Source organism: Nilaparvata lugens, chromosome 1 (assembly GCF_014356525.2).
Source record: "Nilaparvata lugens isolate BPH chromosome 1, ASM1435652v1, whole genome shotgun sequence".
In the NCBI taxonomy this organism is placed as follows: domain Eukaryota; kingdom Metazoa; phylum Arthropoda; class Insecta; order Hemiptera; family Delphacidae; genus Nilaparvata; species Nilaparvata lugens.
The window spans coordinates 55497219-55524175 of record NC_052504.1 but is presented as its reverse complement, the minus strand read 5'-3'; the positions used below and the strand labels follow the sequence as shown (position 1 = coordinate 55524175).

General features: G+C 34.0%; 1 protein-coding gene across 1 annotated transcript in view; it reads right to left on the bottom strand.

The window, feature by feature from the left end:
* The window catches only part of LOC111047751 (shootin-1), a 43684-nt gene extending 17161 nt beyond the window's left edge, over positions 1 to 26523 (bottom strand). The window contains exons 1-4 of the mRNA XM_039437171.1: positions 26395 to 26523; positions 3747 to 4221; positions 2814 to 2927; positions 603 to 697 (exon numbers count right to left, since the gene is read on the bottom strand). Coding sequence (XP_039293105.1) covers positions 603 to 697; positions 2814 to 2927; positions 3747 to 4197 — 660 coding nt within the window. The 5' untranslated portion in view covers positions 4198 to 4221; positions 26395 to 26523. The remainder of the gene's footprint in view (positions 1 to 602; positions 698 to 2813; positions 2928 to 3746; positions 4222 to 26394) is intronic.
* Positions 26524 to 26957: the final 434 nt, after the last annotated feature.

Sequence of the window (26957 nt, the reverse complement as noted above, 5' to 3'; positions counted from 1 at the left end):
GCTTGCTCCAATAAGTGTAAATTCTATTTATGCTATTTTATTGATTCTAATGATTAGGTAGTTCATATTATTTATTTTATTGATAGAGATTTGTAAATATCGATTCAAAAAGTATACTTAACATAAACTGTATTTTGGAATTGTCAGCGAAGTATCTATCTTATATTTTTTCTGTAATAACAATATTGTTTAAGAGTAACTCTAAAAACTGACACTTTTTAAACATGAGTGTTTCAATTCTCCACTTTATTTATTGGATAAATATGTATAATAGTATCAATGGAAACTAATCCCACTTTTTTTTTTTTTGAGCCACTCCCGTGTTTCGGATGGACACGTTAAGCCGTCGGTCCCGGCTGCCTACAAAGCAGTCGTGAGGTCATGTCAGAGGCCCTGAAATTGATCAGTTGCGACCTGAAAACTCTGACACCAGACCTGAGCCAGCCAGGTCACACGATATTATTATTATAATGGAAACTGATAATAAAAAATTATAAAATTGATATAGGCCTAGTATGGAAATAGTAATAAATCTAGTATTTTAAATAGATTGCAAAGCACCTAGGAAGGAAGGTACCGTACAGTATTGTAGGCCTACATACCTGTGATGCTCTTTGTATGGCTTTCTGCATCGTAGATGTTTCCAAGTCATACTGATTTTTCATCTGATCATACTCTTTGCATACTTGTTCCGACACTGAAAAAATGACAAAAACCTCATTTATTTCTTTCATAAATGGTTTTGACAATAAACCACAGAATTTTGAATTTGAATGGGATAAAAATAATGTTCAATTACCAGCACTTGCTCTATAATAATTTATTATCTTCTTGAAGATCTGGATATTTGTATAGAATATTTCCCAATAAACTACATTACATAATACATTGATTATCATCAACTCATCAGCCTTCATAGGTACTCTATTTATATTTACGTCTAATAAAGAAGTGTTATGCTATAGTGAGATCCACGTTATAATGACAGTGGATTGAGATGGGAGAACAGCGTTGCCGATTCTCTGCCTTGATTAATTATCTTTCTACATTGTCAAAAACAATTTGGCATAGTTGTGGAGCAAGAAAAGGATAGTACTACCTGCTTTGTCTTAGACAAGGATAGCAACGCCAAAGTTGATCAAATACTGTCATTATAACGTGGACCTCACAATAGTGAGAAAGAAAATTCATTGAGGTGTAATTATTACGAGCAGCGGCTCTATTCTATAAACAAGAGATGGGCGACTAGTCAGGGCAGAAAATTTTAGGGGCACAAAATTGATATGAATCTAATTTTTTCCACGTTTTCAAGCATCCCATTGTACACAAAGCAATTCAACAGATACTATGGAATATCACCTAAATCTCAATTATTGACAAGGAATTAATTGGAAACAAATCCAATAGACCTAGTAAAAAGGTGCTGTGGAGATTACGCCAGGTTTTCCAGGGCGCAACTCACAGTAGACCGAGCCCCGAGTAGGAGAATAATTCAAGACGTAGAAGAGATCTGGATATGGGGCTTGTTCCAAAGAAATTTGAAGGAACCATAGAACAGGAGCAACAGAAATCTGAGATGTGCACCCATCAGACATGTCAATTTTACGATCAACACAACATATTTCCTTGTGTGTCAAGTGTGTACACATCTTGCATTCAGCTTTTCCTATAATCACTTCTCATTTACTAGAGCATGGAAAAGAATCCTGTTTGTACTAAAAGCATAATTCACTTAATTTTTAGCGAACTAAGTTTTTTGTAATGAAGAAAATCTCTGAGACTTTCTGGTCACGTGAAAATATTTCTACAACTATAGGTAATTTTTGTGAACAAAACATTATACAATTTGACAAACGTGAAGTTTTGTGAAAAACTGTTTTCGTAGCCTATTAAGTGATAGAAGAATTTGTGCTGAGGTGAGTACATTTTAATGTTTTAAGCTGTAGGACTTCTAAGTAAGAATCGTTGATTAACTCGAACTTACTTTCACTCTAAGGCCCGGTTGCACAACAGCCGGTTGAATTTTAACCGTGATTAATTTCACGAGAACCAATCAGGGAAGGAATTTTTGAAAAGACGGCTTCTTTGAGTGGTTCTAGTGGAATTAATCACGGTTAAAATTTAACCGGCTGTTGTGAAACTGGCACTGAGAGTAACAAATTCTACATCTACCACTGTACATTCCTCACTTGTTAAGGTGCGTACAGATTTACGCGCCGCGAACATGAGCAATTCACTTTTAATCAGCTGATTATATCTGTATTTTTACAGAAACGGTAAGATACAGATATAAAAAGCTTGGCATCAGCTGATTATATCTGTATTTTTACAGAAACGGTAAGATACAGTTATAAAAAGCTTGGCATCAGCTGATTATATCAGTATTTTTACAGAAACGGTAAGATACAGATAGAAGAAGCTTGGCATCAGCTGATTAAAAGTGAATTGCTTATGTTCGCGGCGGTATATCTGTACGCACCTATACAGGCTATCAAGTCTTGACGCGTTTCAAGGCACTGGGCCTCATCTTCATAGCCCAGGCACTACCTTGATACTAGAGTATAGTCTAGTAAATGGAGTACGGTATGTTAACAGTTAGACCTGTACTGTCGTAGTAGCTAATTGTCAGATTATTCCATTTATCGACCACCAGTTTCAGAAATTTTTGAACAGAAAAGGTTTCAAGCAAATTAGAGCTATCTAGTTTCTGATTTTCGTTGAATAGTTATAATATTGGATACAATTAATAGTAATGAATACATAAACTAGAAATAAGCTAGAAAAGTCTAAAAATATTACGTTGCATTACTCACATTTACGAAGATGTTCCAATTGATCCTCTCTTTCCTTGAGAGCTCTGGTACTTGAAAGGAGATTTTGTTGCAGTGTATTGAACTTCCTCTCCAGGTCTGCATGCTCTCTTGTTACTGCAAAAATAATTCCAGATTCATAAAAAGTGAATAAGGAGGAGCGTGCACTCATCTCTCCAATTTTTCAATAATTCAATTGTTTGCCATTATGCTAATTTTATGTTTTTAACGTTTTTTCCAGTTTTCTATTGAAATGATATTTAGTCGAAAATCTTTCGGAAATCAAAGTATATTTTGCATACAGTACTGCATAAATGGTTGACTGGCAAACTTCCAAGACCCCCTAAATCCCTGTTTCTGCTAGTCTGTAGCGCAAAAAAGAATTCCATTGATTCAATAAGGGAATATTCACAAGCGTAGATTGAAAAATAAGTACCGTATAGAAAATGTTGTTCCTATAGTATAAAGACCAAAGTAGAATGAAATCAATGGAAAGCAATGCTTTTATGCGCTTAAGGCTTACTCTGATTGAAAAAAATAATCTTTTAGAACCCAATTTTTTGAAATGCTGTGTCTGATAATGATAATAATTGACGATAGAAGAGATAACAAAATACAGTATTTAAAAGCAAACTAAAAAGTTATTGTTTAAACTATGCCTGAAATTATTAAGAAGCTTTCAAGGTCGTTGTTATATGGTTTTTTTAAAATAAAAATAAAGATTATATTTTTATTCGATGTTATAATGAATGTGTAACAGATTTACTTAAATTCCATTTTTTTAAACATAGGACAGATCCTACTTCCATCTCCTGGTCTTTTAATCGAGACCTCATTAAACACGTGATCAATTGTAATTTTATTAGTAGCCGATACATCATCCTACGTAACAAATTACTGTAATAAACGTTTCTATTAATAAAAAAATTCTCTCACATTTCTGGTTTTGGGTGAGCAATGTCTTCCGATTGCGTTCTGAGTCCTCGAACTTTTGTTGCCATTTATCGATTAGAGGATGTTTCAAATTTTCACTAGAATTACCGCGCGTAAATTTCGACACAGGGATCTGAGTTCGATGCGACGTTGTTGTGGTTGTGGGTCCATTCTGTTGCGGTTGTTGTTGTCTATCGTAACTGATGCCGCCATTTGAAATGGTGTTGTTGTTCACTGGAAACGCGTTGCTCTTGTTACGCAGAAAACTGTTGTTGTTTGGTGAATTGGCAACGTTGTTGCGCATGAAACTGTTGGGACTGTTGTTGTTGCTGTTTGGTGAGTTGACAGCAGTGCTTCGCAGAAAACTGCTTGAACTGTTGTTTGGTGGGTTGGTAGCATTGTTGTTACCCCCGGAACCACCCGAGAAGTGGTTTCTCAACGTTTGTACGTTCATTTTCAGTGGATTCACACCATTTTCCTGCAACAGAAAATAATAAAGAAAAAAAATCAAATTGGTACGGATAAATGAGTAGGCCTATTGATGTATAAAAATGTTTCCTTGAAATATTTCCACAAAAAGAAAGAAAAATGGTATCAAGAATTATTTTTCATAGATAAATTTATGAAGGTTATGGGTATTTTCACGAAGAAGGTATTACCAGAGACAAATGATCTAGTAATCTTATACGGTATCTTTACTCTACGTTATTACCGAGTGACAGTTTTCATATTGTAAAACAGCGCTATCTCTCAAAATGAATTTGCAAATTGATCATAGCTTGCGTTTTCATGTTCAATAAGTTAGTGATCTAAATATATTTCTTTAAAATTGGATTGAATATATTAAAATAATCTTCATCTTTTTCACCTGAATTATTATAAGGATGTTCTAGCATGATATTATAATAATACATATTTGTATAATATGTATATTTGTTTGTAAGATATTTTTGTATGTACGGTAAATAATGATTTAATGTGAGTGTATGATTTTTGGTTGAATTTTTACGATGCATAGCAGATGATGATGATTATGATGATAAGACTAGAGATAGAAAGAGAGATATTATAGATAAAGAAAGAAAGAGAGCGAGTAAGAGAGAGTGCAAAAGAGTGTAACACAATGCTATCGTTGTAGGAAACGAGTGACTCACAAAAATTTTGGGCTGATGAATCAAATCTGACTGACTGTCACTTCAAGAGTAAATGAAATAGATACGGGTGCTTCAACAGAAAATGAGAAAGTGTTCGCTACCTACTCAAGTATTCATTCTTTGAATAGAAAGAGCAATAGTTAATCGTAATAATTTATGATTCACGCTCAAGACCGTTTACAACGTCACTTGATGATGAATCAATTTACTCAGTGCACCGTAATCGTAAATCCAATTCTAAATTCTAGTGACTCAGTATATTGATAAGAGGAATGAATATTTTCGAATACGAGACATTTGATAGATGGATTGATTCATTCATGTTCCTCAAGTGCAATATGTTCATTGGTTATTGAAAGAAAACACTAATTATCTTTACGACGTTTACTCGTACAAATCATTTTATTTCAAAAGAAAGAGAACAACAGGATAAGCCCAAAAATATTCTTCTACCAATTTTGTATGAATCGATTGTTATTATGAACAGATCATGTTTTCCAATAAAATAGTTCATGTCTAAATTTTTAAATAGTTCATGTCTCCACGTCTAAATTTGGCATTCTTCGAAAACTGTTATTGTATGAAGATTACCAATGCTACATTTAAATGATATCGGAAATTTTAAAAAAATTGTATTTTGATGCAGTTTATATTGATTGTCTTTGTAGATTGATGCATTTTCAATTAGAATATTGTAAATAAGCTATATTTTTGCTAGGAGTGTTAATTTGAAAAAACTCCAGGTATCAACATTTATTTAACTCAAGATTTAGTACTATGCGAACCATATATCATAGGGATCCATTAGAATAGTAAAGGTTCAAAATTAATACATTCTCAAGTCATTAATATATCATATATTTTATAGAGGGTGAGAAAAAATTCGTCTTTATTCTTAATAAGAGGAGACCTTAATTCTATATTAACAGCCCCTTTCATTTTATTGTACTCATCCAACTATAAATGCTGGTGAATGGTGACTCCGCTCCGTTGAGTTAAAGCATAGAGAAACAATATTGTTTCTCTATGGTTAAAGTATCATAATATTATGTACATTAAGTACATACTGCATCAACTACTGCTACTTTTTATTTGTGTGACTGCATTGTATCTCAAGACAAGAATATCTTATATTTGAATATTTTTGTCTTATCTCTCTCTTTGCTATTTATTTGGACATTCCATAATTGGATATTAATATTTCATGATATTGTAGTTCTTTTAGAATAGCATCTTTTCAATTATTGTATTGTATGTAGTATGTGTGATATTTGTTGTATATTGTGAAGAAGGTAATGCTTCTGAAGACCTCAGAAGCGGATGCAATAAAACTTATTTTATTCTATTCTGAATATAAAACAGCATTCTCCAATATCCTTGAAGGTCGAATGAGTAATAAAAATAGTAGAGAAAGCACTATTCAACATAAGTTCACACATCCACTCATGGCTCAATTCACCTATTTTTGAAAGTTTTCATGTATCTAAATCCCTCCAAACTTTCTCCAAATTCATTGCCAGTCATCGGTTATCGTAATTTGATATCACAATGGATATAAGAATAAAAAAAATCGCACTGTGAAGGCGATATAGTATTGTTGGTAGTATTTGGCTAGAACAACTTGGACTTGTTCGTCGTTTTTTACATGTGGGTTGTTAAGGCTTGGTCAGATTTCTCATAAGATCAGATAAAAATAATGTTTCCACATAGATCTGAACAAACTCCTCCAAGTAACATTTTTGTGTGATTTTCGAAACCTCAGCATAAGTTTTTTGTTCCACTGTTAGGCAGGCATTGATTATTGAATGAATAGGTGAAATTATATTATATTTTATGTTTACGATAGATTTAATATACAGGGTGATTCTTAATTATGGTAAAATAATTTAATACGTGATAGTAGAGGTAAAAAAAATCCTTATAAACATATATCCATAAACGCTTCATTAGCGAGCTATACAGGGTGAAAGTTTTCGCCCGGAATTCAGTTCCTCTGGTGAAATACACCAATTCTGAATTTTTTGGGGACTAGTTTTTGAAAAACTTATGCTGGATTCATATGGAAAAATAGCCCATTTCAAATACATTTATTTACTATGGGAAAGAGCTTAAAATTGAATCAATTAAATGTATAGTACATAATCAGTTTGAAATACATAATAGATTTTCGATAATAATTATCTGTGACCTGTGAGCTGTGACCCACATTATAGGTGCACAAATTACACTAAGTGAATTTTTGATTCCTTCAAAACTGAATGTCTCTTTTCACAGAAACTACAGCAGAAGCTGCTGATATTCTGTTTTTCAATATTTAGTTCGTAATAAAATCAAATTTCCTTCTGATATTAAAAAGAGGATATCAGCAACTGTATCGGTAGCTTCAAGGTAGCGGGATATCGCAATGCTGCTAGATGTCAGTGCACGTAATGATGGAGCCATATCTACTATGCATTTCAATAAACTTTATCATTTTGTGAGTAAAGTATATAATTATTCGTTGACATTTATAATGTCCTTTGTAATAATAAAAACATGTTTAAGAAATTGAATCCATTCATTTTCAAACACCCTGAACAGGGGTGAGGATCAGTCGATCCTCGATAAACGCATAAGAATACAAAGAGTACACTTGATATAGAACCAGCTAGATATAAAAATAAAACACAAATAAGAAAAGAATAAGAATTTATTTCGTAGCCTGGATGCAACGCCACACTGGAACTCTGCAGTGCAGTTAATAATCATTCTAGAATTCCAGCTCCAGCGACTCCAGGATAGTGAGCCTGGAGAGGATGCTTCCCTCTTCACCCCTCCACCATTTTTAGTATTAGTTCTATTTTTGAAGTTTTTTGAGTCGCCCTCGCTAGTACGTCTACTTGCTTCCCTTCTTTCTGGACCGCATTTGTGGGAAAAAGAGCAGAGACCTTAGTTTAAGTTTGTCTCTGAAGAGTTTATTTTCGTATCTTGTCTCTCCATCCTGCGCTCATATCATTTTCATACAAAGCAGGATATTTTCGAAGGATAAATAATTTTTTACTTAGCCCACCATGTACTATTGTTATTTGACTTTTCCCTACAACGTTTTATAACATATTTCATCTGTGAGTTATTATTATTATTATTTTTTGTACAGTAATGTGATTGGGCGAGACATTACGTTACGTCATCAAGATCCTTCTAAAGATGAATTCGAAAATCGCATTATTTGATTGAACTCTAGGACTGATATTTCCAAACGAATAATACTATTTTATTGAGCCGACCATCACTATAAAATTGTTTTAAACTATTTCATAACATACACCATCGGTAATTAGTAGATTACTTTTGAGAGAGTATAGTGTGATTTAAAGAAATATTATATCAAACAGATGAAGACATTTTAAAATCTAGGGCAACTTTTCTAGGATTGGAATTAATCTGTAGGCGACGTAGGAAGCATTATAGCCCAATCTCCGACTACTCTAATTAAGATGAGTCTTCATTACTTCTGGAAAAGAACAATAACATCCACCTCTTCAATAAGTATTTGACACAATCCAGTATTGGAAAATGAATTGACTGAGAATTGCATAAATTTCCTTGTAACCTTGTAACACTGTTGTGTTTGGGGGAAAACGTTGATCAATGCAACCGCATGAATTTATGAAATCGGAAGATAGTGAATAGAATCGGAATATATATAAGGAAATTATAGTACCTCAGTGGCTGCGGTTTTTCAATGACTTCAAAGATACGGAATAAAGGACGTTGGTGGTTTGACATTCACGTAGTTCTTTTAAATTGCTAATGTTGCAAGTAACCTGCTACTGCACTTTTGTGAAGTGATTCAAATTTGATGATTTAATGAGTTTTAAACAGTTTTCCTTAATTAATTATAGTATAATTATTTCTCTCTATTTCTCTCAATAGAACTTTGTTTCTGTGAATGTTACTTCATTTTCATATGTATGCTAGTATGAATACACTTATAGATGCATTCTAGTAACAGTAATCGTATACACATCAGACAATTTCACAATTACATAATTATTCTTCAACAAAAACTATAAAAATTGTCTTCTGTTACTATTGTTTAAAAAACTATTACTTTTTACAGTACAGAACGGATGTACAGAACAGAAGTACACAGTTTATGAAGTCTACATACTCTTTCGTCTAGCCAATATTGTATTTTAATGAACAGCAGAAGCAACAAGACTCAATACATTTTTAGGAGCGGTATTTTCAAAGCATACCAACCAGCGAGTTCGCTGATAAAACTTACGCTCGCTCACCTATGATGAGTCATTGCCGAATTTGAATATTTCAGTTATGACTCACGTGAAAACTAATAGAACGTCAGAAATACTAGATGTTTTAGTAGAAAATTATGAATAAATTGTACTGGCTTCGTTCATAACCAGTTCTTCATTGTGAATTATTCACGTTATTGATGAGCTACCACGTTATCTATTGTTACTCATCCAAATAGGAAGATCAATCAATGAAGATCCAGAAAAGCCAGTCTCTTGGGAAATTGGCAGAAAACTGAATTTCACAACAACAGACAGACCCTAAGGATAGAACCCTATAATGAAAGCCTGTGCTCTTCCCATCAGATTTAGAAATATTCTTTAGCATTTACGAAATATTCTTTATCTTTCCCTTCCCATATGACTGAAGTTGATTTAAGTTAATTCAATGGTACTACAAGTGGATTTCATTTGCTTGGATTTTTCAGTGGCAACCGGCTAATTCAGTTGAACCAGAGAGTTCTTCAAATTGAAACCACCATTTACAGTCACCCGATAATAATCGATGATCAAAATTAAGGCAGCTAGTCCATTCATAGAATGGATTACCCATTAGCAGTGACTCGTAAACATTATTTTGTCTACACCTCCAATTAGTGCATAGCATTTCGGTTTAATTACCTATTGAGATGAAATCTAGAGTAGATCTTCTGGCTCCAATCCAAGATGATCAGTTTGCATAGAGAAAGAAAAAGAGAGAAATCAAGAAAGAGAGAGAGAGTTTGTGAGTGTGTGTGTGTGTGAGAATGAGTAAGGGGGTACGATTTAGTGTATGAGCGATTAAGGGTCACTGCTCTGCAATATAATTATTTTGATAAAAATCTTGGAAGAGGAATCACAAATTTCATCTGTCAAAGCATCCTGGATATTGACGTCAACCCGGCTCAGAGGCAACCAATAGAGCTGGACTACATTCAAGAGTTCGTGCATTTGTCGGAAGTATATTTCAGTACTCAGGGTGACCGGGTTTTAACGGGATTGGTTTAAATTCGATTTCTTTGAATTACAAACCATTTCTTCTCACAAGTTCTAGCTCAGATATTATAGTGATGACACAGATAATGTGGTGAAAGTACATATATAGTAATAGTAATTAGTACTCATTACTCGAAACATATCGACAAAATAAGAAATCAATAACAATATAGAGTAATAGTATTATATGGAATGAAAATTGTTATTTGGTGGTATAACTGTGACGTTTTCAAATAAAAGGGTGAAATTTACACAATATTATGATTATTTTGCAATCGGATAGCTGGTGGATAATGCTTCCCCTTACCGTTACCAATGGTATTAACATTCAACATTTCACTAACATTTTTAATTGAACTTCCATTAGGCTACTAACCCGAGACAGGGATGGAATATTAAATTGGAGTATTAAGACGAAACATGAATCATAAAATAAGATAATTGAGATTTGAGGGTAAAGGAAAAATCCCCAGCTAATTGATTCCAAAGCTTTAATGATGGATTGAGAATCGAGGTTTTTGGATGTGACGATCTGCATTCATTGAAGAATGTCACAGTAGCCAATAAAGCACCTTGTGGTCGTTTTTGCGAACAGGCAGGCTAGATTATACATGGCTATGAAGCAGACTGTTCGAGAACGCAAGATAAAAAAAATAATAATAATGGAAAAAAGGTAGGATGTTCAAATGGTAAGACATTCATGATCAATTATATAGTGTTGGAAACATATATTATGAATAGGATTCGTAAGAAAAATAGTACAACACAAATATTTTCTCTATTGAAAATTACAATTTGGAGAGAAACTTTTGACATTGAAAAGATGCTCTACAATGATGACGAAATTATTTTTTCGTCATCATATACGATGACGAAATTATATTGGAAGTACCACCAAGTCTACGGACTTGGTGGTACAATCCAATATTTCATAACGTTTTCCGTGCTAAAACGAAAACGAGAAGCATTACGTTTTTTGTTAGTTTGTAAAGAAATAACATTGTATGCTGCAAGAAATGATATTGTATAATAACAAGATTCGCAGAATCTCAAGATTCGCTTAGCAGCTAAAAGAGAAATGAATGTACGGGAGAAATCTGTAGTATATTGATATAGAAATTATATCTGAATGATGTTTCATTTGTATGGGTTGATAATGTTAATACGTTACCTATGTATACAGTAATATACTAGTGACCCCCTGGGTTGGAGAACTCGCTCAAAAGCTGTTGTATTGCAATCTTTGAGACCCGCAACTTTAAATTATATTAATTTTATACAGTGTTGTTGGAAATTATGGAAACGGCTAAATATTTCTTCTACAATGATGATTTGACAAAATGTTTCATTGGGAATCCTATGTTAAATGAAAAGCTACTCTTCAAAAATAACAACAGGAGGAGGAGTAGTAGTGGGTTGTGGTTGTTTCGATCGTTGAGGAGAGGAGTGAATCATTTTGAATGTGGAGGGGAAGTCAGAGTCTGAACCAGAATACAGACAGTCTTGAAGGTCAAAGATTGTCACAAATCCGTTAACTAACACACTGCAGTACCTAGGCTATTGTAAAACCACGGTCGATAGAAAATCTTCTTCTATTATATCGTGATTGTAACTATACATTTTCAACTGTTCCAACTATAACTTCCTGTACTAAATATTCCAGCTAATAACTATTAAACTATAATAATGTTATGGATGAGACCTTTACCTAATAAATTACACAGAGATATCACAACATGAAACCTCACAACTGGCATCAGAAACCCGCAACAATAACGTACAACAATAGTATAACAATACAAAAAAAATGATAATACTGAATAGGAAATATTACTACAGTATTCATATTATAAGCACTATCAAAGAAAGCCCTTTCACCATGCGTGGTACTGTAGCTATGGACAACATATTCAGCATATTTGTGATTATGTGTATTGTCATGAAATATACAGTCAAATATCATCAATTCATATCCTGAAAGCCCACAGAACAAAAATTGATTTGAATCCTCCACACTATTCCAAAAACTTGTTTGTTATAATCACAATTATCTGGTACAACCTCGTCTCCCTAAACATTGACAAAATGAGTTTTAGACTACCTACTATTAGCCTACTTCTTTATATGTGCTAAACTTAAACTCTAGTAACAATAATAACTTAAGTATATGTTAACTTATTTAAGTTAAGTAAAATCTAATTTATTTAAGTTAAGTATGATATAATTTTGCATCGTTACCGTATTTTATTATCTCATCCATCACCCTCACCGCCTCACCCCACACTCAAGTAAAGGCTTATGTGGGCATCATTCAGCAATAAAAAATTACGGGATGTATAAGAAGGTGTTGAACGATTGATTCAAAATCATATTTTAATCGACATTCTCACAAACCTTTCTGTTCGCAATAACAAAAACTTAAACAGTAATTTATTTTCAAAAACTGCTACTCCTAATGCTTGACATATTGTCTCTGCCTTCAAGTTTATGGCATCAAACAACCTGATAGAGAATAAAAAGGGTGAATTCATCAGACAGAGTTGGGAGATAAATATGACAGAAACAAATAGAACGTGAGTGTAAAGTCTGGTGAAGTAGATAGCCAAATTGGTTTCCGTACCCCAACATGGTCAGATGTATCCTACATCCACCTCCAGGCCCGGCCCCAGGGGTGGCCGGACCGGGCGGCCGCACAGGGCGGCGGATTTTTGGGGGCGGCAAATTTTAAGGAACGGAAAATTTTTAAATGCAAATAAATAATGAATTCAATGTGAATAGTGAAATTTTATAAAAATCTTTTCCAAACTCAAGCTAATGAAGACATATATCTAAGATCAACAATGTCCCAGGAACGTCTGAGTGGTCTAGCAAACATAAAATAGCTCAGTCCCTAGATCTTGAAGAACTGGAGAAGGAATTTTCTATGCAAAGGTCAGACGAGTTCTACTTAATTGAACAAGTATGTTGAACAAACTCGTGTTGTAGCAATTGTAGTTTTGATTACTTAGCAAGTTAAATAGGCCCAATACTCTGTTGCAGTCTTTTGATTTGGAACTACCGTCTTAATTATGTTTTCTTATTGTGTACCATATCTGTTCTGAACATAAAAATAGTTTAATCGGATATTTTGTGTTACTGTTCTAGTCCAGTCAATTAAAGATTATAGAATGAAAAGTTTGGAACACAATTTCCAACTCCACATCTCTTTTAAGGATAGTAAGAGGATTAACATAAATCAAAAGTCCTCATGTGCTAAAGGAGTGGAGGTGGTTTGAAAGTACCATTTTTTCATTTTTGTCATATATCTCGGAAACTATGCATCTTATGAGCATTTGTACACTGTAAAAAATGAAGCTAACAAAATTACCAACAAGTTTTGTTCCCTACATTCTCTTCATATCTCTTATAGTTTCTGAGATATCCGCTCTTGTAGGTGAGACATTTTTTGAAAAAACACTTCTGCCTCCAATTTTTTTCATCTTTTCGGCCTTATAATTTTTGAATGATTGATGAAAAAAATCCGTGCTGATTATAAGCTGACGGATCATCAAATTATCTTCAATTTGATGTATATATTTCCACTATTTTACGCATTTCCCTACGACTGTTGCAGCAGTTCTAGTGTTGAGAGTGAAAATTTCTGTTCAGCATCAATAAATCAGTTGACAATGAAATTTGAAGGGAATGTTTGGAACTCAATTTTAGACTCTGCAGCTTTGTTGACACTAGTTTGGAGGTGAGCATATCAAAAATCTCAACCCCTACATCATGTGCTAAAGGGATGAGTGTGGTTTGAAAGTTGAATTTTCCACTTTTACTTACATGCTTATCTTGGAAACAATGAGTTCTATTGACATAATCATCCACATAAAAATGAAGCTCAATGAATTTCCTACAAGTTTTGTTTTGTAGAGGTTTTCAATAAATATGATACTAACTTTTCGAGATATATATGTTCTAAAATGATTCATTCTCAAAAACCCAGTTTTTCTTCCATTTTTCTCTCTTTCAAGTCTTTTAACTTTTCAACAATTGATGAAAAAAAGTGTGCTAGTTACGAGATTTTAGAGCATTAAATTATCTTTCATTTCATGTATAATTCGACTATTTCAAGCATTCCTATACGACTGTTGCAGCAGTTTTAGTTTTGAATGTCTTGTTTGGTAGGAAGTTTAGAAACACACTGTGTTCAGTTCCACAGACGTTCCAATAGGTACTCAATATGGATGTTCATACTGAAGCACACTCCAAATTTTTTGATCACAGAATAGTGTGATATTCGAAAAAAGTCACTTGTTGCAAATCTTGATATTTGACTCTCAAACCTAAAACTGCTGCAACAGTCATAATGAAGGGAATGTGTGAAATAGTCAAATTATACATGAAATGAATGATAATTTAATGCTCTACAATCTCGTAGTAAGCACATTCTTTTTCCATCAATTGTTGGAAAGTTATAAGAATTGAAAGAGCGAAAAATGGAAAAAACTGGGTTTTAGAAAATGCATCACTTTAGAACATATATATCTAAAAAGTATTAGATTTATCGAAATCCTCTACCAAACAAAACTTTCACTCTCAACACTAAAACTGCTGCAATAGTCGTAGGGAAATGCGTGAAATAGTGAAAATATATACATCAAATTGAAGATAATTTGATGCTCCGTCAGCTTATAATCAGCACGGATTTTTTTCATCAATCGTTCAAAAATTATAAGGCCGAAAAGATGAAAAAATTGGAGGCAGAAGTGTTTTTTCAAAAAATGTCTCACCTTCAAGAGCGGATATCTCAGAAACTATAAGAGATATGAAGAAAATGTAGAGAACAAAACTTGTTGGTAATTTTGTGAGCTTCAATTTTTTACAGTGTACAAATGTTCATAAGATGCATAGTTTCCGAGATATATGAGAAAAATGAAAAAATGATACTTTCAAACCACCCCCACCCCTTTGGCACATGGGGTGAGGGTGAGGACTTTTGATATGTTAATCCTCTTACTATCCTTAAAAGAGCTGTAGAGTTGAAAATTGTGTTCCAAATTTTTCTCTCCATAGGCCTACCTTTATTTGAGCATTCATTGCCTGCACTTATTCCTCAATATTTATATTTGTCAAATATTTGTTTAAATGTCATTTTTAACTTGAAAAGCTGATAACCTTCTGGCAAATTTTTAAGTAAACAATTATTATTAGACAGGATACCTGGTGGTGGGGGGGGGCGGCGTTTGCCGATTTCGCCCAGGGCGGCAAAGTCCCTAGGGCCGTGCCTGTCCACCTCCTAAAACGGATTCAACGCAGAATGCTCGAAACCACCATCATTCACTGCCATTCTTTATGGTATGATCTGCTTCCTAGTCAGCAAATTTAAATTGAAGAGGATGACTTTACTGCCGCTTTCACACTGCATATACGTGTGTGTATATATCGTACGTAAACGCGCATGTCACCAAGCGTATGAATTAAGTGCCAACTTTAGTTGAAAGTAGAACCATGAAGGAAGCATAGAGTCATAGAGCACATTGTTTTTACTCTGTTGCATATCCATACTTCTCCAACTTAAATTTTAAAAAACACTTATGAAGTGGAAATGCAGTGTTTTTAAAATTCAAATATTGCTTTTGTTTCTAAAAGTATCGCAATACAATTGGATTGAAATTTTAAATAACAACTTGACGAAACATCAATCTATTTGAAAACATCGAGATCGTTCGTACGTTTTCGTAGGTATACATAATATATGACATAACATTATATGATCAATTATCGTATATAGTAGGCGTTCAAAAGCATTCGTACGATTCTGGCAAGAAAAGCATGTGGTGTGAGCGCAGCTTAGTGAGCGCAACCGGTGGATCTGGACAATGCAAAAAGTGTCTACAGAAGTCTATGCACTCTGTTCACTACGAGCATATCTATGTGTATAGATGGAACAGTCCAAACATTTTAATCTGGTTGGATTTAACTGTATGTTCACTATATATGTATACGGTGCGGTTCAAACACTTTTATCTGGTTGGAGTTGGAGCCTCCTAGACGTCCTTCTGCGGACCTTATTTGGAAGTGCCAGTTCGAGCTCTGCTCAGCTACAACTTGGAGAAACCGACTGCGATTGGCAAAATTTTACTACCGAGACGATCATTTATCAGCTGGCATTTGAAAACAGGAAATAAAATAAAGTGGAAGAAACACACGGTGGATAATTGCATGTTGACGTTGAAGAACCGTTCTGGGATAAGCAAATGAATCAAATCAGATTAATCCGAATGAATTTTCGATTTCCCATATTCTTCGACTGCCAAGGATTGTGTTTGGATCAACATGAAACTTGATCAACACCAATCAATAGTGAATTTATGATATTGTACATTGCATTCATAATTGCTCATTCCTGGACCGTTTCTAATATTTTCATCAAATTATGTTCTCTATAATAATTATTTTTATCTTGTTTAAAAATAGAAATACCGAATGATTTTTTTTAAGTTTCACCGTGATGTCTCACAAACTGTAATATTATATTTTAATTTCTCATTAAATAATAATATTTCCAAGTTACGAGTATTAGTGGTATTTTGTGGAATGAACAGTAATATTTAATGTGTATCATAGTAGAGAGCAAAACAGAATGCCCGAGCCTATTTTGAACTCGATCATCTATCATTAATCAGGAAAGAAATGAGTTGGTATAGAGAGATAGTAAGTTAGTGCTCGCCTCTTCTTCTTTGAATTGATTAAAATGCTAAGAATATTGAATAACACTGGATTCATTGCAAAAAATAATGATAAAATAATATGAGCGTATTTTTTTTTTGATATTTGAATATTACGCATAATAGTTATTAAGAATATTAGAACCATGGAATATCCAGGCAATAATCTAAATTCTTTGAATTTTATCTAATAAAACATAATTTTCCAATAATTAAAGAATGATTAAATAATTATTCTTCGTATTGGACGTGAGCGATATTCGTCGACGCTCAATCATAATATCAAGTATGAATCATGGACCTATGCAAATGAATGACTTTCATTAGCAGTTTCGGATTTGATGGCTCTCAAATTAGTGTGCAATTGAATTACACCCACCAATACTCTACTGCAAGTAGGCTGTTCAGTGTTCAGTCCAGTCATTCGGTTTCACTGAATGATAATTTCTGCTCCCACGCGGAATCCTAATGCAGTTGGCACGAGCAAGGAGAGACCACAGATTACTGACACTGAACTACCCGTTAAAAAACAGCCTCTAATTGAAGGTCAACCATTTGAGAGAATCATACATACACTTCTTCTGATCAACCCTGGCTTCTGTGTATATTTACACAAGAATAACATAATAATCACTGTACACTCATAATAGTAATCTATTCTATAATAAAGGAAAGAACTGCCTTATACACGAACTCTTCTTCTTCTTCTTCTTCATCCTCGCCACTTCCCGTTATGCGGGATCGGCTTTACCAATCCTGAGGCGCCATTCCTTCCGATTATAGGCATCGTTTGTAGAAAGATCCAAATAATCACCCATTCTGGACATTCATCATCCAGGTAGTTTTTGGCCTACCTCTTTTTCTTGTTTGTGTAGCCATGGAGAGGCACTTTTTCACCACGTGATCGTCGGATCCTCGCATAACATGCCCATACCATCTCAGCCTGGACTCTTTAAGTTTCTCAGCAATAGGCGCTACCTTGAAACTGCCACGTACATGTTCATTACGGATTTTATCTTTAACGGTAACTCCTCCTGACCACCGCAGCATGCGCATTTCCGTGATATGAAGCTTTTGCTCATGTGTTTTCAATGAAGCCCATGTTTCGCCTTCATAGAGTAGAACCGGTCGTATGCATGTTTTGTAGACCCTGCCTTTTTTTCTAATGGGCATTCTTGGATCACAAAGGACACCTGTTAGCTCGCGCCATCTGATCCATGCAGATGTTGTTCTATGTGTTATATCTGCTGTTATTGTGCCATCGTCTGAAATTACTGACCCTAGGTATTTGAATTTGCTCACTCTAGGTAGTATGATGCCATCTAGTTTGAGATCTGGATTTGTCCTACCAAATGTGTCTGGGTCGAAGTTGCACATCATATACTCGGTTTTGGTCCTGCTAATGCGCAGCCCATTTGGTTCAAGAGCTCCTCGCCACTGCTCCAGAATATCTTGTATTTCTTTTATGCTGTCTGATATCAATGCTACATCATCTGCATACAACAGGTTCCATGGCAGGGGTCTCTGAATCTTCTCAGTAAGGTAGTTCATTGTAATGTTGAATAAAATTGGGCTGAGAGCACTACCTTGATGAATTCCTACTTTTACACCAAAACTCTTTGATAGACCGGCTGTACTTCTAACACGTGTTTGTACATTGTCATACATGTCCTGGATGAGATTGATATAGACTTCAGGATTTTTTTGATATCGCAAGGCTTGCCATATTAATGTCCTTGGTACACGGTCGAAGGCCTTTTCAAGGTCTATAAACACCATCCAGAGATTTTGATTGTTTTCTCGGGCTTTTTCCATCAACAGCCTTATTGCGTGGATTGCATCAGTCGTTCCCTTACCTGCAGTGAAGCCAAATTGATTTTCGGTCAGGTTTATTACATTCTGAAGACGTTCGCTTATAATTCGTTCCCATATCTTCAATGTGTGGGAAGTAAGTTTAATACCACGTAAGTTTCCACATTCTCGGACATCACCCTTATTCTTATAAAACGGGACTAAAGTGCTTTCTCTCCATGCCATTGGCATTTTTATTTATTTATTTATTTATTTATAAGATTAGCAAAAAAATACAAGAATCGGAAAAGAAAAACAGGCTATTGCCTAAAACTTCTTCAATGTCCTAATTTAGTTTTAAATTGTCCAAATATTATAGGTTATGTCCATTCAAATTTCTACACCAAATCACAATCTAAAATATAAACTAGAATAAAACAAACAATTTTAAATTTGGATGGATTAATAATAAAAGTTTCTTAAAAACATGAAACAAACTATAAATTCACAAAATAAAGAATAAAAACACTTAAATTTTGAGCACGAAAATATCACATTCACCATAGCTATATAACAGCTGTTAATTTTCCCACTGGTCAAGATGTTATTAAATAGCTCCGTAAGCCACACAAATCCATCCGAGCTGAGAAATTTCCAGAGCTCAGCCGGTATATCATCTGGTCCAGTTGCTCTATGATTTTTCATTTTTGAGATAGCTCTTCTTACCTCTGCCTTATACACGTATGATATAGGAAAATTATGTTTGGTGCATCATCACGTCTAAACTACTGGACTGATTAACTTGAAATTTTGCACTTAGATTTTAGATTCTTAATCAACCGAGAATGGTTATAGGCCTATTTTTAGTTTTTCAAGATTCTATTACGTCAAGTTTTCAGTTTTTCATGCTTTAAAATAGACCCATGCGAAGCTTGCGGAGGGTTTTACCTGCTAGTCATACACGAATCTTGACACAAAACCTTTCAATAGCCTGTGCCATCAACAGAAAGCTCATCAAAAGCAATATTTTTCTGTTCAATGTTCTCTGTAATCGAGAATGAAATTGAAAAGTTTCACAGATTTTCAAGTTCATAACACTTTCATTCCCTCTTATGGCCGACCTTTTTCTTTGTCATATTTTCTCCCCTCATCTGCAATCTGTGGGAGAGACAAGTGGCAATTTATTCTTTGGGTGTTCATCGCCTTGAACAATTGAAATTCTAATCATGCCTCGTGCAAATCTGAAGGTCTATGCTGCCGGCATATTGAATAGGAAGTATTTTCAAATTGGGATTGTTAATATTATTTGTACCAGATAGGATACTTCAAGGGTGTATAATACACCGTTTCTTAGGTCATGCATATTGAAAAAAAAAATAGTTTTACTATATTCAAATTTATTTCTCATTTGTATATTGGAATAGTTGGAGAACGCGTAGTTTCTTTTCCTGTACACATTTTTCATTCATTTGACGAGTATAGTTCTAATATTATGATCGATGAAAAAAGGATGGATATCTCTGGACCAGATGTGGTAGAGGAATTGAGAATGTTTCATTTATCAGTTGTATTGGTTGTACAATATTGATATCATAATCGATAGAGCATAGTAGACACAAGAACATCAAAATACATTAGAGAACACAAGATTAGAGGGCACATAAATTTTATGCTTCAATGTTTGAGTGTTCTATCGAGAAAAAAATATTGATTGAGTTTGAGCTATTATAAATATATTAGTATGAGAGATGTTTGGTTTCATTTTTAGTTGAAAAGCTTTAAAATTCTTGCAATATTTTGTTTTAAAAGTTAAGAAGTTTTGTAATTCCTTGCAATCAGCAAGTAATACAGCATGTTACATTCATAGCGGCTCTATTTTGGCGTGAGCAAAATGTGAGTGAAACTAATAAGGATAACAACTATTATCGGATAAGACAAGGAGTTCAGCAGGAAACTATTATAAGCCGCAAATAAGTTCCGTGCCATTTGCTGCCCAATAACTAGTCAAGTGGTGAAACGACCTTCTCCTATCAACTTACCATCTTTCAAGACAGTTTTTTAGTGGAGAAAAAATCGTGCTGACCATACATGGCGTTAATATATTAATCAGTTGCTAACCACAAAGTAATAGTTTTTGGTTGATCTGTTAGGCTACCCTTTCATGAATGAAAATGAGGCATTAGCAGGCAGTGTTGTAAGCTATCCTACTTAGAAGTGTTTTAGAATTTTGATAAAGATTTGTATTCGAGAATTAACACGACTGCAGTTGTAAGACTGCATGACAACAATTATTAGTTATTTCTTTTCGTTCAAAAGTTGAGTTCTGTTGATTTTCGTTTTATTTTATTATTAACAAACGATAAAATTTTCAAGCGAAGAATAATAGCTTTAAAGAGAATACTGCCTCAAAACAAGAATGATTTCCTTGATTCGTATTTATTTCGATGTAAAATCGAAATAAATGTATTTTAGTGGAAAACATCGGCTACATAAAACCAGAAAAACTCAAATTTAGTTATATTTTCGTGAGTTGCAAATTCCTGTTCATACTGCTTACTCTGTTTTGCTGAATTTGATGACGATAAAATTATACAATCCACAAACCGTTGTTTTGTTTACCGAGGCAAATGGCTCAATTGAGCTGAGTTGAAACAAAAGTTGAAATAGAGATCGTAGATGCAATCTTGGTTTTTTCTTGGCCTTGACCGAAAAAACACTATTCTCTCAAGAGCTTTTCCCATACTTATCTTACACTTCCTACTGCGAATTTCCTTTTAATTTACCGAATCTTTCCATGACGTCTCTATTCCTATTTTTGTTATCTATTCTTACTCTTCTTCTTCTTCATCTTCTCCTTCAAATATTACTGATCATTGTCATAAATGAAATTATTCTTTTTTTACTCATCATTAATATCGTCATCAATAATATATGATTTTACATTTACTCTTTTCTTTTTATTTTCCGTTCTTCTTCCACTTCTCATTCTTCTTCTCCTCCTTCATTGTTACTGAATTCCCAACAACTTGACGTCCACGTATGTACTATTCCAATTTCAATTCTTTGCCTCATTCAAATTATTATTTTCCTCTTACGGTGTTTTCCTACTTCACTTTCACCAAGACCTTTTCCCTATCATCCTTGTTCCCCTCTTTCGCCTAGACCTCCACTTTCCTCTGTCACTTCCTACATGCATTCAATTCGCATGAACACAAATATAATGCAAATGCACCGCAATTGATGACTCATGGTCGCACCAAACAAACAATTGCTCAACAGAAATTACTCTGTACATTCGACAATAATAATAATATAAACATTGGTAATAATTGCTACTGACAAAGCAAGGCCGATCACCAAACATTTCAATACCAATCAATAAATTGGTGACGTAAGAGATAATAATAATAATAATGATGATGATGATGATGAGAAATGAAAAATAAAGAATAGCTAAAAAAGATGAAAAATAATAATAGTGAGCAGGATAGTGGATAAAGAGAAAAATAAAAACAGGAGAAGGAGAAGAAGATGAGGGGATATGAAGAAATTGAGAAATTGAAATTTATTTGCAAAAGAAAATTAGTTACAAAAATCATGAATAAGACATGGATTGTATAAATTAATACACCATAAAAAACGGTACTGCAAATTAGATTTCCTTCCGCACTGCCAACAAAAAAAAATAAAAATAGTACAGAAGAAGAAGAGGAGGAGGAGGATGAGCAGGAGGAGGAGGAGGAGGAGGAGGAGGAGTAGGAGGTGGAGGAGGAGGAGGAGGAGAAGAAGAAGTAGAGTAAGAAGAAACCGCATGATGCAGAATGACGATCAACTTTTAGTAATTGCAAGTACGACGCCTGTACTACAATTCACAATATTATAGTTTGTCATAAAGCTGAACAACTAATATTGAATTGGAGGAACATTCATAATTATAACTGTTCTCTCTGAGTAATAACAGTGTATGTGTTACAGTGGAACAGTCAAATGAAGGCCCGTAAGCAGGTATTAGCCCAGGATTACTTTGAACTAATTGAACATTAGCAAACACAACCTAGGGCTTTTGAGGCTAATTGTAGATGACTATGTCTGTTCCATTGTTAACATGGTATTATGACAATTTAGACTATTATCCTGGGAATGATGCTATTGAACGGGAAACACATTCATGTCCCTATATTCCTTTATACCCTCAAATTGTAATAAATTCTACTAATACGTGAATTCAAACAAAATAAGTAAGCTGTTTGCAAATTTCTTATTATACAGTATTTGAATTGAAAAATACATCTGGTGTAACAAAAGCTCTCTCATCCCTCTTCACACTTTTTCTCCGGGATACCGTTGAAATGTACTAAAAACTGCTAATGTTATTGAGGGCAAAATCCGTGTGTAGGCCAACATCAAGAGACTTATACAAAACCAATGATAGTCACTTTACACATGATACTGGACCAAATTACATATTACAAGCGTTTTACCCAAAACACAGGAGAAGCGCTTCATATGCCGGTTCCATTATTGTATTTTGAAAAAGTATGATAATTAGGTCAAAAATGTAAAATTATTGTCAGTCTCTCATCTCATTGTTTTTTGACAGAGCTGCTTAAGCTTGGATATTATTGAACTGATAGTGTAGACTAGATTGAGTATTAAAATCCAATAAAAATTAACCGACATATCATAGAATAGCCTCTATGCATCGACATTTCGGGAATAGAATAGTTTTGGGCGAAGCCTATTATTCTTTCTCAATCATATATGTACATGATTTGTAATTGTATCCGGGAATAAATAAATAAATAAAACAAATTAACAAATTTTACGGTAATGCAATGACTTTATCTTACAGGTTGGTTAAATTCAATTGGATTTTCGAGCAACTGACCCGATATCTTTTCATATATTTTGCAATCGATCAGTGGCGCCATTTCACCAAACTGCTAGGGGGGAAAAAACCAAGAGGTATGGAGGGGGAAGGAATACGGAAGAAAAACAGATTTCTTTAATATCATGGGAAAAGATAAATTTTTCTTTTACAATGACAATTTCAACAATTTCATTGGGGATTATATTCTTATTGGAAAATAACTTTCAGTTAGAAAGCTGAGGAAACATTAAGCTGTTCCCATAATTCTCACCAACTCTGTACATACATTATTGATTGTCTGATTGTGCCCTTTCTTTTGCTTTCACTATGACATTTTGCAACTTGTTAATTCTCACGTTGAAATTTATGCAATAACTCACTTATTGTGCCCTCATCAATAATTGTACCCATTCTATATTTAAGCTTCAACTATACCACAGAGAAAAATATATTCTTTATTACTCCGTACCCATACTTTTAAGGCAATTTTGCTGCATTGTTGATACTGTAGAAGGAATTATACTTCTACTGTTTAAAAAAAGTATCAAATCAGTATGAGATTCTAAGGATTCGTGTAGATAGACCCGCATTTTCATTATTCATCTGATCCTTGGGGGGGCCTAGGCCCCCCCTGCCCCTCCCTTAAATGGCGCCACTGCAATCGATGCTTGGTTTCCGTATCAACAAAGCTCAGCCTACACTTTACAATAATCATTCATTGCTTGATTTCATCTATTCTCCTACACAGTCTATTGTGAACTTCATTAGCAGAAAGCATAAAAAGTAAGAACACTAACCAGATGGTCACACTTCTATTTTTGAGTTCATATAGTGCTAGTGGTTTCTCGGGTGCAGTGAAGCGTTATGGCGGCTTTTAAGCCGTTTGGAGTCAAGTCGAGCATAAAACTGGTCCACTGGATAAAGTAACATCATGGTCGGACAATTGTCAAGGTCGAACAAAACCTTTGGTCATTCGATACTAAGTTCCGTGGGCTTTCAGATTGACTGTGTGGATTTTGAAACTGTTCAAGTAGGCTAGTTTTTGAAAGAAGTTGATTTGTAGACTTGAATCTTATTTGAGTCATTCTTAATAAGTGGGCTATACCAGTAATTTGAAAACCATGTGGAATATCATCCACCAATATTATATTACCCCATTATAAGGATATCTTCTCCCTCACTCTTTTGGGGAAGGCCTTTGACCTCCTATGTGGACATTCAAAACCGGAGGCTAGGAAGCCATTTAAAATGATTGAAGCTTCATAATGATATTACTCCTTCACATGGCTGTTTATATATCACCTGCCCTCACTCTTTCGGTCTGTATATATTTTGAGAAGTATGCTGAGAAATAGGAAAATAAGAAGTGGAGATTTGAATGTTACCTTTTTCATTTTAAATAATGTTCAGAGATAACTAAATCGATGTCCACTCCATTTCATGTTCGGTATAAAAAATCTGGCATCCTCTCCCTGAGCAATTTTTTGACTTATGACATGAATATGATTTGATATCGTATGACATCAATGATAATTGATAATTACGACCTGTAATTATTTATGACAATTTATGAGAGATCCATCATGTTCATGACTTCATTACTAACTCATTACAGCAACAATTCGAGAATGACACTAATCACCTAATCAGTCAAACAAGATGACAACTATAACAGTATGATGACAAATCATTACTTTCAAGCTAGTCAAGTAGGAATACTGAATACTGCAACTACCAGACACGATATTTGTTGGTCTACATGTAAACATGTTGTAGCAATGCTAAAAGAACCATTGAAAGAATCTGAAAACAATGCGATTACATCATTTTATTTTTTATTGGTGATATGATATTTCTAGGAATGAAAACTTATTAAAACTCATGTTTTTATCTTTCTTTTTTCTTAGTATTTAATAATAATAATGTTAAATTTAGTTTTATAATAATAGCGAAGTTGTACTTTTGCTGGGGGTAATTTTCATTTTCATTATAATAAAAATCATTTTCTAATATACGTTATAATATCATGTTACAGTATATTGTGTGAAAATGAAAAATATTTATTTTTTGAAATATTTATGGCGGTCAAATTTAAAAATGTACGCGCAAACTTGTATAGAACATTTATAATCCAAGTAAGCATTCTACGTGGAAAACCATATTAAGTACGGTAAACGCACAGTAGACCAAATTCCAGTGAAAAATATTTTTTCAACTCGTAGGCTAGGGCTATGAGAATTATAGGCTATGTCATTATGGTATTCTCTTTGAACTCATGTTAAAATTTAAATTTTGTAGAAACTACATCGATAGCAATTCGCCAAACGTGATATTTTGCTCTTTACTATTCGGTATATAGAGTATAGAGGGTATAAGTTACAGATGCATGATGAAATTGGTATTTTATATAAAAACGGATGTACAAGAATAAAACAATTGTGGTTTTCAAGTGAATTTTCCCCCAAAAAATTAGTTTCAACCCAAATAACTATTCTTAATTTTTTTAAATTGTGTTTTTCTCATTGCATAAAATTGTTAGGCCTATGTCAAACTTCAAATCATGTAACAATATTTCATAAATCATTACAGATATGCTACGTTAGACTACAGACTTTGTTAATATAGGTAATATGATAAATAATTAGCTCTCGCTGTAAAATCCAAGTAACTAGTAACATAAGTTACTAATTTGATAGATTCCTGAAAAAGAGAACAAAGAACTTACCTCCAATAAGTAAACTGAGCAATCGCCACAACCTGTTGATGTTGATAACAATGACGTAATAAGCAAAACAGAAAGCACTTAAGCACTTGAAAGACTTTACACAGTGAACACAACAATAACAAACTCACTTGTCCAGTTCTGACAGTCGACTGAGTCTGAAGTCCTGAAGTCTGAGTGACTGAACTACCTAGTCTGTTCTGTGACTGAACAACTGAAAGTACTGAAACGCTGAACGCTGAACTTGACTTGCGTCTCGCCAGCTGATGATTCCAGTCACAACTATTTTCTAAAATAGCCGCTACGCTACCTAGCGGCGTTTACGTCAGATAGAATATGTCAAATGGTAGTTGCTGTCATCTGGCGGGAAAAACTGAAGGTGATATTATTGGAACCGCGAGTTTCACTATTAAAATCTCATTTTTGAATTAACTAACAAATCGTGACTTGAAAATGGTACTCATTTTACTAAACACAAGTCTGGCCTTTTCGATACGTATCTATTTGTATGCCGGATTTCAGCTTGACTCTGTCAAATAAAGATTTTTTACGTAAAATGAGAATAAAAAATCTTATAAAATGATCAAAGCTGTTGATTTATATAAAAACGGTTGATTAAGCGTAGGCTACTTTCGACTTGAGGCTAGAGTTTGACTCTTTATGAGTTGTGGGCTTGTATGTTCGCCGATATCTT